General features: G+C 36.1%; 1 protein-coding gene and 1 non-coding gene across 2 annotated transcripts; one reads left to right on the top strand and one right to left on the bottom strand.

Moving 5' to 3' along the window:
- Positions 1-4,023: 4,023 nt before the first annotated feature.
- On the top strand, positions 4,024-7,896 carry LOC132600859 (large ribosomal subunit protein uL29-like). Its single transcript, XM_060314282.1, has 4 exons — positions 4,024-4,214; positions 5,147-5,282; positions 5,614-5,770; positions 7,687-7,896. Exons 1-4 carry the CDS (start codon positions 4,049-4,051, stop codon positions 7,759-7,761), a joined length of 534 nt encoding a protein of 177 aa, XP_060170265.1. The 5' UTR covers positions 4,024-4,048; the 3' UTR covers positions 7,762-7,896.
- Positions 7,897-14,344: 6,448 nt separating this feature from the next.
- TRNAR-UCG (transfer RNA arginine (anticodon UCG)) lies at positions 14,345-14,418 on the bottom strand. The gene has a single exon. It is a non-coding gene; the product is annotated as a tRNA-Arg (tRNA).
- Positions 14,419-20,010: the final 5,592 nt, after the last annotated feature.

The following is a 20,010-nucleotide window of genomic DNA, read 5'->3' as shown; positions in this document are numbered from 1 at the left end:
GCTTAAAACCTTCCTTTGGCTCATGCTTCAATACAAGCTCCCCTCTACCGCCCTACTCCACAATAGAAATATAATCCACAATAATCAGTGCCGACACTGTACCAAAATAGAAAACTTACACCATATTTTCATGCAATGCCCCAAGCCAACCCCAGTTTGGAGCATCCTTCAAATCGAAACTCCCTAATAAGGAGAGGACCTCACCCGATGGGTGACAACCCTCTACCACTCAAAAGAATATATAACCATTTATACTAACTCCCCCATACCGCTTCCTGTTCTTATGCTTTTTGAGCTGTGGAATATTTGGCTAAATAGGAACCACAATCTCTTTAACAATACTTCTTACATTAGAAAAACAAGTAAAATCATTACCCAAACCCTCGAGTTTTTCCACCTAGCTGGAAAAGCTAGTCCCTCCCCCACTCCCACGACAATAAAAGTACGATGGACTAAACCACCAGAGAACGTATATAAACTCACTACGGATGGAGCAGTAAATATAGTCACACATATGGGTGGCACTGGTGCTGTCATACGCGATCACACAGGGTCATGGATAGAAGGTTTCTGCACCAAGATATATGCAAACTCAGCACTTCATGAGGAAGCCCAAGCACTGCTACAGGGACTGGAACTGGCCTTCACCAAAATCTTTACCCCTTGATCATGGAAATTGACTGTCAAACACGAGTAAGAGCGCTAAATCAAGAATTTACTATTGATACTCACACAAATCTATTGCGTGATTGCAGGTTCCTAATGGAGGCAATGGAGACAAACACAGTCAACCACATATTCCGGGAGGCAAATGAAGTGGCACACCTACTAGCAAGTCACGGCAAAAGGACTGATGACCATGTGATATCTATGGGAGAATCTATATTTTGGGATTATCCCCCTATGTTTTTAGTCGATCAGTTAAACAATGACAGTTTAGAGATAGCATCGTTTAGATCTGCCTTTTGCCCTGTACTTTATTCCCGTACTCTGTTATTTGTGCTCTGTTTTAATTCAGGAAAATCTTCAGTTTAGCAACAAAAAAAACTACTGTATACCAATTTTAATAGTTTATGTAACAGCTGACTCAATTGAAAAAAGTTTCTAAAACTAAAATCATAACTTACCTAGGATCTAAACATTTGTATATGTTATTTGACGTACAATATTTATATATACCTATTAATATCTTTCGAAAGAATACAGAATTGGCTATAATGTCAACTAAGAAAAGAATATTGATATTCAAAATATAGTTAACTGCCATGTATTTTAAGAACCTACTATGAAAATAAACATCAAATAATATATATATAAAATTATTAAATAGACTTAATGTCTCTTTTCAAAATTTGACTTTAGACCACATATTTTATCGAGCTGGTCCTGGATTTGAATTCATTAACTCAATCCTGCTAAAGTATTCTACATGTGTCGTAAATGCACAATCCATATTGGACTATGCAAAGATTTTGACTCTTAAAGTAAGTCCTTTCTCTCCCTCTTTTTCTTATCTGATATCTATTCAAGCTAGTCTTTTAAGTCTGAGAATTCTTCGATTCATACTCTTTTACATTATTTTACTGGCATGCATTTATCCTTCTCGTGCTACCTTTGAGATTTCCATTAGTGGTCAGATTTAGGGCTTGAATATTTCTGGGTGTATCAAGCTTGCGGATTTTGTTATTTCTCTGATGATGATTGATCTATCTTTTTTCTGTTTGATTTTCTCTATTGAGTAGGAAGAAATATGTTATAATAGTATTTATTAGTGCGAGTGCAAGTTAAGTTGATAAACATGTTTATATCTACAAATTTGATTCATATCAACACAAGTTAAGTTGATTATTAAGTGCACATGGAAAAACTTGTCTTCACTTTTTGAAAATTTTTTGTGTCGCTAAAATTACATCTTAGTATTTTTTCAAGATCAAACACTTCTAATTTAAGCAATTTTAGGATGCGAATTTGCACTTATAATTTAGGATGTTCAATTAAAATAAAGTTTTTCAACTCAATGTATCATTTTAATATGCTTCCCGTCAATGACGTCAAATGAAGGGATCTTCAACAATGTGTAAGTAATTAGAACTGAATATCTCAAATTAGCTTATTAATAGTAATTACGTAGTGTTGAAATCTGATTGCACGTGCGTTCACGGGATAAATTTGCATACATCTAAGTAGAGTTGCTCAGAGATGATGATCCTTAAGTTATGAACCTACATTGCGATGAATGTGAGATTCTCCTTGAATTGAAAGTTGTGTGATCATAAGATGTAACAGATAATTTTTTTTCTAACACTAATGAACACAATTTTTTTACACTTTTTTTTTTTTCCAAGTTGAAGTTGTTGAAGAACATCTTGCAATAAACGTCATGACTGTGTTGCAACTGTAAACACGACTTGCTGTAAAAAAATTAATTCATATAATTATTTGAGACAGTGTCTCTTTATTAAAACCTTTTTATTTTATTTTATCGGGATAAACTGCTTCTATGTAACAAAAAATATTCTCCATAAGCAGCTCACTCACAACTAGATATTCTTAGAGTAGCAGTGCCATAGATTCAACATTCGTTGCAGCAGTCAAATTAAGAGCTGGAGAAATATTTTAAATGTGAGCTTAATTTTAGGATAGTTATCAATCAAGGCTAATATTTAAGGGAAAATGACCTAATAATACTACTTAAGACTATATATTACAAAACATAAGAATATTCTTATTTACAAAACATACCAACTAAATTACAAAGTATATCAGATTTGGGCTTAAAGGGATACTTACGATTTTGGGCTTTTTTTAAGGAAGAGAATCTGATTTTAAATGTGGACTTAATTTTAGGATAGTTACCAATCAACTTCTTCTTCTTTTTAAAAATATCTCTCTCTCTCTCTCTCTCTCTCTCTCTCTTCCTCTATGATAGACACCATTTCCAGACCTTAAATTCATCTTATCTCCCAGTATAAATTTTCAAACCAATATTACAAAGTATTTTTTATTACTGACCTGTGTATGTATATAAATATTGGTTTGTATCATTTTGAGATATATGTGATCATTGCGTGTTTGAAATTTGTAAATATTGACAACAAATATATGTATGAAATGTGTATGGAATTTGTTATATATCATTTTTTAGATATACGTGGCACAGTGTGTATGAAATGCGAATAAATTTGATATGAATTGGTCTTAAAAATATTGAAAACTGATATGTGTATGGAATCTGGTTTGTATCAATCAGGAAACTTATAATACATATATACTTTCTCATAATTTATGCATACTTTGATAAGATTTTATACAATTTATATGTACTTTATCATAATCAAAATATACATACAACTTTTATACATATTTCATACATAAAAATTATAACGAATTTATACAGTTATACATATTGCATACAAAAATTTATACATATTTATTTTTTGGTGTATGAACTTTGTATGGAATCTGGTTTGAATCAATTACAAATTTATCATACATATTTTCTCAAAATTTATACATACTTTGATTAGATTTTATACCATGTATATGTCCTTTATCAAAATCAAAATACACATACAGTTTTTATACATATTTCGTATATAAAATTGTAACGAATTTATACAGTTATATACATATGGCATACAAAAATTATAAATATATGTTTTCTGGTGTATGAACTTTGTACATAAAAATTACCAATTAGAATGAACTTTTTGAGTAAAAGCTGGAGAAAATTAGGGAACAATATCTCTTAATTTTCAATGGGAAGAGAAAAATGGATGAAATAAGGAAGCAAAAGTTGGAGAAAATCAGGGGACAATATCTATTATTCTTGAATGGAGAGAGAAAAGTGGATAAAAATAAGAAAAACGGTTTTCTTACCTTATTTAATGTGTTTTATTTGCTTCTTTTTAATTTAAGGAAAACTATTTGTAACAAATCTATTGATATATTTTGTAAACTGAAAACAATATTTAAACGGTAATACCTCAGATCCTATTTGTGCAAATAACCCGTTCCCCAAAATGAAAAGCCCAACAAATTTACCATAATGGACCGCAAAAAAAGTTTACAAGCCCATATACTTGTTTGCACGTGCAAGAAATTGTCATGCTTCTATTCTCCTATCAGCTGCCCATTAGGGTTTAACATCAAGCCGTTTAGCTTCTTTAAGCCTTCACTTCACAATCTTCACACAGAGAAGAGACAAGCAATGGGTAAGTAAAACTATAATTTTCTTTAACTTAAATCCTTTTAATGTTTATTTCTCATCTTCATTTGCTTTGTATCCTGCTATTTTGCAGTCTTATTTTCTTGAAAATTACGCTCCATGTCTATTTTTGAAAATATTTACGCCATGTAGCCGATACTTTGTGTATAAACACCCGATTAAGCCCATATTTGTGTTTTATACACTTTATACAAGGTTGCTACATTATGTATAATGCTTCCCCCCCTCCCCAATTTATACAGCTGTTTAATATTGTATAATTGTTGCATAATATTCTATATCGGGCTACGTGGCGTAAATATTTGAAAATAATGTCAATCCATTTTCTCCATGAAAAGATTCATCATTTTTCCTTTCTCAAAGAATATACTTAAAAGGGTATGCGTAATACTCCCTTCGTTTCAATATATGTGAATCGATTTGATTAAGCACAAAGATTAAGAAATGAGAGAAGACATTTAAACTTGTGGTGTTATATGAGTCTCATATATTTTGTGTGGCGTTAAATCATTACATAAAGGTAAATTGTTTCTAAATATAGAAAGGGGTCATTCTTTTTGACACAGACTGATAAGGAAATAAGTTCACATAAATTGAAAACGGAGGGAGTATTAACTTGAAAAAACCCCCAATTACACAGACCAAAGAATGAACCTTAGTCCCATATCAAGACTTGAGAAAGTTGCTTCCTTTATTAATTCTTTTTTCTTGATTTAAAAAAAAAAAGTTGCTACCTTTATTAATGTCAATCAAGTTTCTCCATGAAAAATCATAATTTGGAGCTGAGGGTCTATCGAAAACAGTCTGTCTATCCCACATTATCCTCCCTAAACCCCACTCGTGGGATTACACTGATTATGTTGTTGTTGTTGTAATTTTGTGTTGTAACTATTTTATTGATTTTTTTGGGTTGTATAGCAAGAATCAAAGTTCATGAGCTGAGGAATAGATCAAAGATTGAGCTTTTAGCTCAATTGAAGGATCTTAAAGCAGAACTTGCTCTCCTTCGTGTTGCTAAGGTCACTGGTGGGGCCCCTAACAAGCTCTCTAAGATGTAACCTTTTGAACCCATTAGTTTCTTGTTCTTAGTTTTCTGTTCCTACCTGTGTTTCTTGTGCTTCGTTTATCGCATTATTTCATTATTGTTAATGTTCCTTTTTCTGTATGCTATGCACTGCTTTCCGTATCACGTTTATTCGTTATTGTGACTGCCTTCATTTTTTGTATTTTGAAATGTTTTCCTTGAGCTGAGGATTACACTGGGTATATTGTTGTTGTATTAATATGTCTGTACAAACCATTTGTAAATAGAAAATTCCAGATGAAATTAATATACTTAGAAATCACATTAAAAGTTACTGAATTGAAATGTTGGGTTGATGCAGTAAGGTTGTGAGGTTGTCGATAGCACAAGTGTTGACTGTGATATCACAGAAGCAGAAGTCAGCACTGAGAGAGGCCTATAAGAACAAGAAGTACTTGCCTCTTGACCTCCGTCCCAAGAAGACCAGAGCTATTCGCAAGCGTCTTACTAAGCACCAGGTATTTCAATCTGTTTCCGTTTTTATTATTATGATGCTTTTTATTTTATTTTATTTTATCTGCTCTGTTGTGATTTTTTACTAATTTTGGCTTTTGTCTTAGTAACCCGGGTGCTGTGTGTTCTGGTGATTTAATATATGTTGTTATACTCCTTGGTCTTTCGAATGAGTGATGAAGGGATAATAGAAGTTTTTGTTCATTGGTGTTCAGTTTAAACATGAAAATAAAATGGTATTCTAATTCTCTATAGCTTACTTGTTTGAGACATAGTTGTTGTTGTTGTATACTGATGCTCTATGATGTGTCTAAATATTTAGTGTTATTAGAGATGTTCATCTTGAGGAAGGATTCGTTTCTTCCACATCAGTGTTTCACGAGTTTTCTAATGGATCTCACAAATGGGGAAGCAAACAAGTATATTTTGTATCCATAAGTAGTTATATATTATGTGAATAGCATCCAGTCCATCCTTCCAACTTGTCGCCCTTCATGTTTATATGTCTTGAATCATTTTTTTTGTGATACTCCGCAACTTGTTTGGATTAGGGGATAGGATAGGAGAAGAGGAGATATTTAGTAGAGATGGGGACCCCTTTTTTTCCCTAGGGCATGATGAATTAAGAGAATGCAATGATGCTAGTTGATATCATGCTCCTACTTATACTTTTCATGATAAAATTGTTGGCGACTGTCCCCCAGTTTGTATGCTAGAAAAGGAAAACAGAAGTCGAAGAGAAAAAAGCAAGTTGTGACGATTTCTGCTATTTGTTACCTTGAGTTTTGAGGGGAAAAGAGGTGGGGAAAATGCCTGATGGATCAAGCACTTGGGAAGAGCTTACCTGAGAATCAGCGTCAGTGGGAATGAATCTTCATTCTCTTACCTGTTAATCCTGCATCAGTTTTCGCCGTGACTTTTGGCGGATTGTTCGAAACTCGGTGGATAATGGCCCGTCCCTCTACCCTTCGCCAATGACTTTTTGTTTTCCTTTCCTAATAGCAATAAAGAAGAAGAAAAAGTAGCAGTACAAAGGTACCAAAGGGGTCAAGTGAAAGGAAAGAAATAAAAAAAAATACAACAGTCAGCTTTTGGTACCACTTGGGTGAAGCGAAGGGAAGGGAAGGGAAAGAGATTGATTGAAGAAAATAAAGGTACACCCTAATTTCTGGGAACCAACTGGTTTAGGTGGAGCTCAAGAAAAGGTAAAGAGTGAAGGAAATAATAAATGTAACCCGATAAGCTTTGAATACTAAATTGGGTGAGTTGAAGGAAAAGAAGGCTGAATCAGTATGTCCACTCTAAAGAATTATTTTCTTCAAAGTTTTCCCTGCCATTTCACCCCTTTCTTTCGTTCATATTTTCTTTCATTTCCGGTATAAGAAAAGCAGACTGCTCTTTTGTCTTGTGACGATATTATTGAAATTGCATCAGAATTAGACTCATCAATTACGCAGAATGAGCATTGCCTTCATTGTTGTAACAGGATTGTGTTCTAGTAGAATGCGAGAATTGATATTTTTAGTGGAACTTCAAGGTTGAAATTTCAATGCAAAAGTTGTGTTTGAAAAGAAGTCTGCACATCATTAATTTTTTGTTGGCACCTTGAGATTAACCTGGATAGCTGTATAATGATCACTTTGTTGAACTTATGGTCTTAGATTAAGAACTTTCCGGTAGTCTCTTTGTAGTTTCTGCATCGTAATATTGATGTTGCCAAATGTTGGAGAAGAATTTCGTGTTTAGGCTTTAATGCATTTCTTCTGAATTAACGGAAATATATTCTCTCGTTTCAACACCTTTTAGTAGCATACTATTGTCTATTTTGGCCCCTGGCTTGTGTGCTTTTTTATCTTCTTCACTGTACGGACTTTTGCTTGTTTACTTCACGTTAATAACTTAATTGTCGTTCTATGTGCAGGCATCTTTGAAGACAGAAAGGGAGAAGAAGAAAGAGATGTATTTTCCAATTAGAAAGTATGCCATTAAGGTTTAAATTTATCCAACTTAGATAGCTTGTGTTGTTATGTTATCACTTGCAGAACACAGCTAAGGATCATATTTTACCGTTTTCATTATTATATTTTGTATTACTACTATTGAGGCCATTATGAAGTTGGAACTTTGTTTATTTTGTTCGTCTTCTTTTTTGACTCAACGATGGCTCACTTGTTGCACAAAATCCGTCTTTGTGACTTGTCTATGATGAATAACAATTCATACTTTCATAGGGCATTAAAATTTCCTACCCTTTTTTTTCGTTGTTGCGTTTCCTTATCCATGCAATAAAGTTTAAGACTCTTGCTAACTCAGAGCGCTTTTCCGTACCTCTTTTTTGGTAACTACACAAGTTTATGACCAAGAGCAATTGTACGCAGCATGAAAAAAAACACCTTTTATTCAGAGGCGTATTTGACAACTTTATTTATGTCTAAGTTATAATCTCTTTAAATTAAATGTTTATTTTATTTATGTGTCATCTCCATTAATGATAAAATTCTACTAAGTGTAAAATGGAGAAAAAATAACTAATTATACCTTAAACTTCTAAAACGACAAAAAAATGAGACACCTATTTTCGAAAGGGAGTAGGTATCGAACTCCATCTAAACTTTATCAAGCTATCTAAACAAAGCAAATGTAGCATCAAACTAAGGATAGTAATCAAATCTAACAGCCTAGTCTTGGATTCAACACTAGCCTAAAATGGACATCCTGAATAACGTAGTGATTTCTGCTGGACCTATAAACTTCATCTGGCTATCTAAACAAAAAAAATATAACATCCACCGCCAAAGGATGTGGTGCAGTGGATATGGCTGCTCCTCCCTTAATCAGAGGTCTCAGGTTCGAGCCTTGGGTATAGGAAAATCCTTGGCACGGAGCGCTTCCTCCGAATGGGCCCTACGCAGTATGAATCCGAAATAGTCGGGCTCCAATGCGGATACGGGACACCGGATGGGAGACCAAAAAAAAAAAAAGAGAAGCATCCTATGATTCGGATTCCTTTCCTGCCATATATAATAGAGACTAGCAGCTAAAGCCATCCTACACAACTCAACCCTTTCTTTGTAATGTGATACTGCCCAATTCACCGCATCTTGCCAACCTCGAGCCTCCATTTGAAACTGTTGTCACTGCAGAACCTTGTTCCAGATCTGTGAAGAGTAAAGAGCAGCTAAAGAATAACTAATCACCATTCTCTTTATCCCTGTTACACAAAACACAGTTCACATCTTCTATACAACCCCACATTGCAAATCTTTCCTTTGGAGCAACCTTCCATAGATTGAGATATAATATGAAAGTCGATTCAGGAGGAACTACATTATTACATACCACTATACGTCTATACCAGCCTCTTCCATTCCACCTTCTGAAATTCCTCTCTTAAGTTTTAAATATATTATTTTGATAGAAAACTTGTCTATCCTCTTAACATCACTTTCTTGCTATCCACTATCCTCATAGTATTTCTGACTTTTGATGATTTTTTGGACCAACCAAGGGGCCTGTTTTGGCTGAGTACCCCACATAGTTCCCTGTTTTCACACAGTAGATATGAACCCATTGTACCCGCATCCTATCCTTCTTATATATATCCCACAAAAGTTTGCATATAGCATATTCCAAGTCAGGCTCCCTGCTGATTTTGGACAACACAGTTTATCTCAAGCAATTAGTGCTTTTCTTGATAAGTGACTGGCATTCCGAAATATGTTATCTGGAAAGTCTGATGTAGAGGTGGCAATTTGAGCCCATATTTAGAAAATTAACCCATTTTACACACATGTTAGTAAGTTGGATCACTCTTATTTCATGTGGGTAAATATGGGTTTCAAGTCTCTCTTTAACCCATAAAAATATGGGCAAATATGGGTAAAATATGGGTATCCATATAAGAACACACTAGACCCAATAACAACTCATTTTGAAAATGAGAAATTTCCTTTGTCACGACCCAACTAGGGGCCGTGACGGGTACCCGGGGCTAACCACCGAGCACCACTCATTTCCTTACCCGTCACAGTCATTATACACTTCTTTACCATTCATAAGCTCATAATAATAAGATAATCATTTATCATTTGAAAATATAATTGATTTTATATACATACGCCCTTCGGCTATCAAAATAATAACATATACACCGTAGCAGCATCGTGAGACCATATTACCCACACGTACGTATCTACGAGCCTCTACTAGAGTACTAGACATATGGACGGGACAAGACCCCGTCGTGCCCAAAATACATATACATATACATACACAAAAGTATAAACCCGATTAGCACCTCCGGAATAATGGAGTGCTCCTGAAAATCTGTTGATAGCTCCTATAGGTCTGCGCCGTCTTCCTGTCTACCTGTGGGCATGAACACAGCGTCCAAAGAAAACGGACGTCAGTACGAATATTGTACTGAGTATGTAAGGCATGAAAGGAATAAACATGACAGAGAAATCATAAGTCATAAGGTGAAGGCAAAACCTGCGCGACCTTTTAGGATGAATACATTTCATACATATATCACATATACATAATCGTCGTACATGAATCATCATAGCGTATACATCATCATGTCATACACTTCATCATCGTAATACCGTATCTACTCATACACATAAAACATTATCCGTATTCGGCCACGTAGGGCTCGACAATATCCGTATTCGGCCACGTAGTGGCTCGACAGGTTCACATACACAATATCCGTATTCGGCCACGTAGTGGCTCGACAGTATCCGTATTCGGCCACATAGTGGCTCGACAGTATTACATACATATCTTCCATATTCGGCCACGTTGTGGCTCGACCATATTACATACATCCTAACATGGATCGGTATATCTCATCATCATCATTGTCATCACATACATCTCATAAGCGTATCGTAACCTTTCATTAATTCACATATTTATATTCAAAGACAATCTATGAAAATCACATCATATTCGTAGCACGAACTTCGTATACGTATCGTATGATAGTCTTTATAATCTTTTCGGCTTAAGCTCATCATCACCATTATTGTTTCTATAGCATACCTCTCACCTTTATCTCATATGAAATATTCTATGAACATAGACTCGTAACTTTGCGGAACATTGGTCATAGGACATGCATTAAGGCTCATGGACAATCTATAACAATGTCGGGGTGACATCAGGTCGAGAACCCCCGAGGCCATTATGGAGCATTCATAAGCATTATGCCTCACCTTGAAGGAATTAGCATATAAGGTGAGTGTAGTCAATGAACAATATCAATGGATCGTACTGTGGATCATTAACCTTGTAGAACCATGATATTATAGGCCTTAGTATCTTTAGGCTTAGACTTATCATCATCATTATCGCATTAGTAACATGCCTCTTATCTATCCCATGTGGCTATTCCTGAACATAGGCTCTTAGTTTTCCGGAAAGTAGGAAAGTCATGGAGAGGTAAGGAAAATACTAGCATCGGAATCATATAAGGATCATTAGCTTCGTAGGAATATCATATCATGAGCTTTATGATCTCTAGACTTAAATTCATCATCGGTATTTTCATGTGCGTAACGTATCTCTTTTCCTGTTCTCGTATGAAGTTCTTTATACTCGTAGATTCATAGTTCGCAATATGTAGGAAAATCATGGAGAGATAGGAGGATTCATACCATAAGATTCATGCCTTAGAAAGAAAGGACTAGCCTTACATACCTTTGTCGTTTAGCTATTCTATTGCTTGCTCGTTCTCCTTCAATGCTCACATCTCTACCTTCAAGAGGATTCACCTGAACGTTAGCTAATCAACTACAAGAACGTGTTGCTATTTCTAGGGAAAATTGAGCAGCACTTCCTTTGTTTATACTACTTTTCCCACATTTCATTTCAACTCCCAAACGTTCACAACAATACTCACAATATCGTATCATCAATCGTCATTTATCCACATTTACTACATTCCACCATTTTTCTCCAATTTCCCTACATTTATTGGTTTTAGCTCATCATCACGTTTTCTCATACATAATACTTATTTCATGGTCTAAACGTCATTTATAACATATTTATACTCACAACACACCAACGCTTATAATTCAATCCAACTATCATCCAACTATGGCACTATTCACATTTTATGACCCATTTACTACACTCTTCTATAATACAAGTGTTACAACGTATAAATACTTCAATCATCATGAGAAAATCATAAAACTTACCTTAGAAAGTGGTTGAACAAGCTTTGAGTTGAATCCTCCCTTTATCACCAAAACCCTTCTTCACCTTCCTTAGGATTTTCTTGAAGAAGATGAATCCTACTTGAATTTCATACACTTGGGTTCATGAATTTGATGTTGTTAATCTTGGTTTCCTTTGATTTTTCTTGTGGATGAAATGTTAGAGAGGGTTCTAGAGGGTTTTAGGACCAAAAATGGTGAAATAATGAGTTAGAAACGAATTTGGGTCTATATATAATGGTCCAGAAGATTCTGGACTGACACAACATGCGGCACGCTTTGCGAGACGCAAAGCATGCTCTGCGAGCCGCATCTTGGGTCGCAAAGCTTGCCAGCTGACCAACTCTCACTGGCACACTTTGCAGTGGAACTGCGGAGCCGCATGTCGTACTTGCGAGCCGCATGTTGCGCCGCAAAGTGCGCTAGAATGTGATATTTCGCCTCGAACGGTCTGTCGTAGAATGACCATAACCTTTGATCCCGATATGCTGTGAGGACCCACGACCTATGGTTGGAAAGATCTTTCAATTATCTACAACTTTCATCGTGTGGTGTTTTTCCCAAATTCCAACTTTATAATAGAGTTTGGGCCCCTCCAAACCAGATCATCCGAAAATGTTTCCTTGAATCGCCCTTTTGGGATGGCTTATGCCCATATTTGGCTTATGGGTCCTTCGTGAAACTTACTTGACAATTCATTACCAATATAAGGGACATTATAATCCTTTTCCAAAATGTCATTAAGGCATCATTAATTTGATACTCGTATTTCTCGCCCGACACACAACATATTCCTTGCTTTCCTTAACGACTTTCGTCTCCTTCCTCGAATGTCCTTGAAATCTCATTCAGAATCATTAAATATTATTTCTTACTTATCAAAACATCGTATGCTTCAATCCCTTCGTCAGTCAATTCACTGTGCACGAACGAAAATTTTTCCGAGGTGTAACATCCTTCTTATCTCCCACCCCAACCCTTACCCCACCACCCACCCCGCCATGCCCCCTACCCCTACACACTTTTTTTTTTTTAATTTTATGTACTTTATTTTTCTTTTATAAAAAGGGAGAAATTTTTTTTCTTACCTCCCACTCCAATCCCTACCCCCACCCCCATACTCCCCCCCCCCCCTCCAAAATTCAATTTCATATATTTTACCTTTATAAAATTTTATAAAAAAAAAAAAAAAAAAAAAAACAATTCTTACCCCCACCCCACCCCTCCACCCCACCCCTCTTCGAACACCCCCCCCCCCCAAAAAAAAAAAAAAAAAAAACTCAATTTCAAATATTTTACTTTTATAAAAGTTCTATAAAGAATGGAAAAAAAAAATTCTTACCCCTGCCCCACCCCTCCACGATCCCCCCTCCCCCCGCCCCCCCCCCCCCCCCCCCCCCCCCAAATTTCAATTTTCATAGATATTACTTCTATAAAAATTTTATCAATAATGGAAAAGAATTTTTGGTCCCCCACCCCACCCCCTCCCCTACCTCCACCCCCCCCCCCCTCCCAAAAAAAAAGATCAATTCCGTATATTTTACTTTTATAAAAAAATTATAAAAAATGAAGAAAAAAAAAATCTTACCCCCACCCCACCCCCACTCCTCACCCATGAAATTTATATGAAAAAATTAATTTAACTTTACAAAAGAAAAAAATTATAAACATACACTTGAAATAATATTACACTTGTATAATATGGGTTAACCCATAACTAACCCAGCCATTTATCACCCAACCCATATTTACCTACATAAAATATGGGCGGTTGAAACCCAACCATTTTTGTTCAAACCATTTTCAACCAAACCAAATCCAACCAAACTCACCCTTTTGCCACCCCTAGTCTGATGGCATTTATTTTACTTATTCGGAAGTATAACTAAGATTAATCCCCTGGTATTAGGTAGTATGTATAAAAACTGGGAATAGATAATGCAACAACGAAGAGTGTTTAAACTGAATTCATCTGTCTATGCTAGAATTCTTTTGGATCCTTTAAGTATCATATATGTTACTCTCTCCGTTTTATAATAAGTGGTGTTTTAGACTTTTCATTAATGTTGTTTTAGAATTTCAAGAAGAAATTGATCTTATTCTTCCAAAATTATCCTTATTTACATAATCAAGAATCATTAAGTAGCTTTTCTTTTCTAGGCTTTAATACGGGAACATGTATTTGATTCAACTTAAATATTACTCCATTTTACAATTAAACAATTAGGGCACTAAAAATATAACGGAAAACATATACAAAAATCAAACATGAGACTCTTTTCTTTGGGTATTATAAGCAAACACAGATTTCGCCTCAAAATTGCAAAACAAAAAAACAAGAAAAGCCAGCGACCACAGTGGGAGTCGAACCCACGACCTTTTGATCCGAAGTCAAACGCGCTAATCCACTGCGCTATGCGGTCTTGAATGTACCTAGGTCCAAGCTACATATTGTTCTACTGTACAGATGTGCCGTACTACGAGGCCCGTGAGTTTCTTGATTGCTTCATTCGAGTTAATATGTGACTAAAGTATCTTCGACGGTAGGTATATTACGCTCAAGGTTCCCGAGCCTCCAGTTATATCAATGTCTCCGTTTTAGGATTTTAGAAATTCCTGCAGCTCCGGGTGACCTGGGGATGAAAGGCAGATTAGTCCAAACTTCCAACACAAATTTTGATAGTATCTATTTTTTTGTTTTTTCCTGAATTAGGTAATATTAATGAATGACAATTGACTACAAAAGTTATGCATGCTTCGATTAACATTAATTCATACAAGAAAAAATAATTTTCCGAGAGACCCTCTAGAACTAGAGAGATGATAAAACATGTACTACATATAGAACCTTCTACGAATCTATCGCCTACTAAAGAAAGAAAATTCAACAAATTAACACTGTTGAAATTTGTATATGATCTGGGAAATTATCCAATGAATGAAGGATTAGTCATTAATTACTCATTACCTATGGCCATTTAAAAGAAAGCATACATTAACGCCCAATTGTTACATAAAGATTTCCTAATAATGTGTTGTAAATGAAAAACAAACAGCAGCATCTACGTGTCTCGAAGTAATTTTTCTTTCCAAAAGTTCACAACAGATCCTTGAACCAGCATATAGATATATGTTTTTAATCTGGGGCGTTGTTAACAAAGGATATGCATATGAATTAGACCAAGTCATAGAGGGGTCTTTTTGTGGCTGCAAAAGAATCATCCAAATGAGTAGCTAGCTGTCTAACCCAATCATAATTATAATTATACGCATTATTCTCTGTCCTTTTGGTACTATGAAAATGTTATTATTTGCTCCCATAAAAAGTATTTAACTTTTGCTTTTGTTGGTATCTTAAACCTTGAAGTTTTTAAGGAATAGTTACTTAGTTAAGTTGGTGGTCACCTTTCTATTATCGAGTTTATCTTTTATATATTGACAGTGTGTAAAAGAATTTTATGTTATCAATATATCACATAAAATATAATTACAAGTACTATTAGACGAGGCTTAGAGGGAATAATTAGTGAGGCTTCTCATTCCTGCAAATACAATGTACAACCATATATATAATACAAGTAAGAGGAGGAGTTCTAGGTGAAATCAACTCCTAGAAAGTAGTTACAAAGGAGTCCTAACTACAAGAGGTTGTTGTTGATCCCTTATCATATAGGGTAGGTCCAATACCCCCCTTGCAAACCAAAGGTGGGTCTGTCACTTTGAGTTTGTCCCGTAGAAACTGGAATCTAGCAGTAGACAGCGGTTTCGTGAGTATATCAGCTACCTGATCTTTAGAGGAAAGAAACTGAATCTGTAAGTCACGTCTGGCAACTTTGTCGCGGACAAAATGAAAGTCGATCTCGACATGCTTGGTGCGAGAGTGAAAAATCGGATTAATAGATAGATATGCAGCACCAATGTTATCGCACCAGAGAATAGGAGCACGAGGCAGTTGAAGACCAAGCTCAAACATCAGTGATTGAGTCCATGTTAATTCAGTAGCAGCATCTGCCAATGCTTTGTACTCAGACTCTGTTGACGAACGTGCCACTGTCCGTTGTTTCCTTGAGGACCACGAGATTAAATTTGGACCGAAGTATATTGCATAGCCTCCCGTGGACTTCCGATCATCAATGCTACCAGCCCAGTCGGAGTCAGTGAAAGCCTGCAACTGAAGAGTGGAAGCTTTCAAAATAAAAAATGCCATAGACTTGGTGTGTTGAAGATACCGAAGGATTCGTTTCATTGCAACCCACTGATTTATGGAAGGATTATGCATGAACTGACACACTTTGTTCATTACAAAGGAGATGTCCGGTCTCGTAAGTGTGAGATATTGAAGAGCACCAACAATTTGTCTGTAAAGACTCGGATCGTCAAAGTCGGGGCTATCACCCTTATGAAGCTTCACAGTAGTTGCCATAGGAGAGCTCAGTGGTTTGCAATTAAGCATACCAGCTCTAGTGAGAATACCAAGAATATATTGTGATTGAGAGAGCCAGAGACCATGGTTGTTACGTTGCACCTGAACACCAAGAAAATATTGAAGCGGACCGAGATCTCGTATGGAAAAGGCACTGCCAAGTGCTCGAGTAAACGAGTCAAGAAATGAAGTGCTATTCCCTGTGAGTACAATATCATCTACATAGACCAATAGATAAGCGATAACATTCCCATGAGAGTAGATAAATAAAGAGACATCAGTTTTAGATGTTGTAAAACCAACGGTGATGAGAAATTGATGACGCTTGTTGTACCATGCTCTTGGGGCTTGTTTAAGACCATAAAGAGATTTATGAAGCTTGCAAACGTGAGTAGAAAATTGAGGATGAACAAAACCTGGAGGTTGAGCCATGTAAACATCTTCTTGAAGATCACCATGCAGGAAGGCATTTTGAACATCCAATTGGCGCAACGACCAGCCATGGGTGATTGAATGATGCGGATGGTGGTGGGTTTAACAACCGGACTGAATGTTTCATGATAATCTTGGCCCTCAACCTGATGAAATCCTTTGGCAACTAAACGAGCTTTATAGTGCTCAATGGCACCAACAGAATTCCTCTTTATGAGAAAAATCCATTTGCACCCTAATAAGTTCATGGAGGAATTAAAGGGAACCAACGACCATGTTTGATTTTTGAACAAGGCTGTCATCTCGGATGACATAGCATCACGCCATTCTTTGAACCTAGAGGCCTCTGTGAAGGTGGTAGGCTCAGTGGAAGGAGGAGAAGATGTAGTAGTGGCAGTTGTGCAAGCAAAACGAGAGAAAGACTTGCGTTTGAACACAGGACGTAGCTGCATAGTGTGAGATCGTTGAGGTGGTTTGGCAGATTTTGGGTTACTTTTGGTCATAAGGTGCGGAGTTGTAGGGGAAGGTTGTGTGAGAGTTGTAGAGGAATCTATAGGTGCAGGACTCAAATTATCAATAGGAGAGGTGGAGGGAGAGAAAGGTGAGCTTATGGGCACTAGGGAGTTACCAGACGACAGGCGAGGAGTAGGAACCTTAGGCTGTAAACATTGTGAAGGCGGTAAAGTGACCGGAGCTGAAGCCCAGGGATGCATAGTGGTATGCGGAGGTGGTCCAAGAATAGACTTGTTGGCAAAGGGAAAGTGAGATTCGTCGAAACGAACATGTCGTGCAATATATAATCTGTCTGTGGCTATGTCAAGACATCGATAACCATGATGTGATGGACTATACCCTAAAAACACACAAGGTTGACTCCTAAAATCCATTTTGTGACAATTGTAAGGACGGAGGTACGGGAAACAAAGACATCCAAACACTTTAAGAAAATAGTAATATGGTGGAGTGTGAAACACAACTTCAAAGGGTGATTTCCCATTATTAGTGGGCGTGGGAAGTCGATTAATCAAATAAACGGCAGTATCAAAAGCAAAGTGCCAATACTTTGAGGGGGTGGAGCTATGTGCCATGAGACTTAATCCAGTTTCAACAATGTGTCTATGTTTGCGTTCAACCTTGCCTTGTTGTTCATGAGTGTGAGGGCATGAAAGACGATGAATTATGCCTAACGTTGCACAAAGATTCGATAAAGGACGGAACTCACCACCCCAATCGGTTTGAATGGCCATAAGTTTTGTGTTAAATTGCCTTTCAACAAGAACATGAAATTGAGAGAAAATGGGCAAGACATCAGATTTTCTAAAAAGTGGATAGCACCAAGTATAACCAGAGAAATCATCAACAAATACGAGAAGAAAACGATGACCTTGAGACGATAGAAAAGGGGAAGGTCCCCAAACATCCGCAAAAATAAGTTGCAAAAATGAAGTACTTTTATTAATACGAGACGGAAGAGACAGTTTATGGGACTTGCCAAGTTGGCAAGACGTACATTAGAGGGAATAATTAGTGAGGCTTCTCATTCGTGCAAATACAATGTACAGCCATATATATAATACAAGTAAGAGGAGGAGTTCTAGGTGAAATCAACTCCTAGAAAGTAGTTACAAAGGAGTCCTAACTACAAGAGGTTGCTGTTGATCCCTTATCATATAGGGTAGGTCCAATAAGTATTGTCCATTAAGTTTGATTAGTAACCTAAAAAGGCAATTATAAGGCAGATTGTCCGTTATAATAGGTCAAAATATGCTGATAATGTTTATAAATTAAATCCATTACAAGTTATTTTATCATAAGCTATAACAACTGATTATAAAGCAGAAATCATAATTCACAATAAGAGAAGTCTTCCCTTAGCTCCAACAATGATGGGCTGTAAGTATTATATAAGTTTCCTTTTCGTTCCATTGATCTCCTATTTCCTCAAAGAAATACAACATAAAAAACTCTCTACTTATATAATTAAACTTTCAAAAGAAATCGCTTAAATGATTTGGTGGTCATTTGACGTGCGTACAACATTCGAACAATCATAAATAGTTAGCAGACCTTATCTTGTCTTCTTTAGAAAAGCACCTTTGAAGACCATAAAAAGCTCATAATTAAGCTGCAGAATTGATAAATACCCAACTGTTGTATATATTTAAGAAGGAGATCACCATAGTACTTTCAGAAAATTCTTGTGTGTGTGAGTGTGTGTGTGTGTGTTTTTTTAAAGATATTCTATTCTCAAAGATTGTTTAGTTTAAAGTAAATTATTAATTGCTTCTTGTTTTGCAAGAAATGGTTTCTGAAGAACGGTCAAGAATTCAAAGGAAGGTATATAAAACTGATTTCAGCATTCCCCAACGAATTAGGAGTAATATTTAATGCTTCAGGACATCCAAAGGTTGGTTGAGTGAGTGATTTCCTACGTGTGAGATGTGGAATCTATTTTCCTCATGACCAACCACTTTTCTCAGTCAGAGCTCTTAGCACCGAGCTTGTCTAGTGCGTCATTCGCTGTGTTTTTTTGCGAGCTATTGCACAGTGAGCAGGTTATCCAGTATGCACCCAAAGAGTGATGGTTGAGAATTTCCACGGGGGTAAAAAAAAATAATGCTTCAAGTCCTAAAAAAGGGTGTGTTTGGTACAAGAAAAATATTTTCTTAAAAAAGAAGTGGCTTTTTACTTCTTCTTTTCTAGTGTTAGTAAGTAATTTTTTTTAATCTCAAAAGCATTTTGTATAATTTAGGAAAACACTATGAGAGTGGAGGTGAAGCCGTGAAGGGTAGAAATGTGGTGGTGGTGGAGGCTGAGGTGTATTGGAGGGTGGGGAGAAGATAATTAACATGAAATGTCACTTATGAAATTTGTTTTTCTTACTTACACTAGAGAAGATATTTTTCCTTTTTGTTTAAAAAAACTTATTTTCCTAATGAAAATATTTTTTGAATTTTTACCAATCAAATATGAGAAAATTGAAGAAAATTTTAGGTTTATGTTTTCCTCCAAGCCAAACACACCTTAAGAAACCTCAAAACATAGTCCAAGCATTTGTTCAGATTATTTTGGTAAAAGATGCTCAATTGGTTCCAATGGTCTTGTCGTTTTCCTTAGGTTATCGATTTGAGAAAGTCAATGAAGTGTACTTTTGACAATT

The sequence above is a fragment of the Lycium barbarum genome, chromosome 6 (genome assembly GCF_019175385.1).
Source record: "Lycium barbarum isolate Lr01 chromosome 6, ASM1917538v2, whole genome shotgun sequence".
Classification (NCBI taxonomy): Eukaryota; Viridiplantae; Streptophyta; class Magnoliopsida; order Solanales; family Solanaceae; genus Lycium; species Lycium barbarum.
Note: the sequence above shows the minus strand (reverse complement) of the source record. Positions and strands in the feature narration are given on the sequence as shown.

Bases quoted from the DNA above. Each gene is read 5' to 3' on its own strand.
- LOC132600859 (XM_060314282.1), top strand. From the start codon at position 4,049: ATGGACCGCAAAAAAAGTTTACAAGCCCATATACTTGTTTGCACGTGC. The intron at 5,283-5,613 runs GTAACCTTTTGA...GGGTTGATGCAG, and splicing joins CCTAACAAGCTCTCTAAGAT to TAAGGTTGTGAGGTTGTCGA. The intron at 5,771-7,686 runs GTATTTCAATCT...TTCTATGTGCAG, and splicing joins AGCGTCTTACTAAGCACCAG to GCATCTTTGAAGACAGAAAG.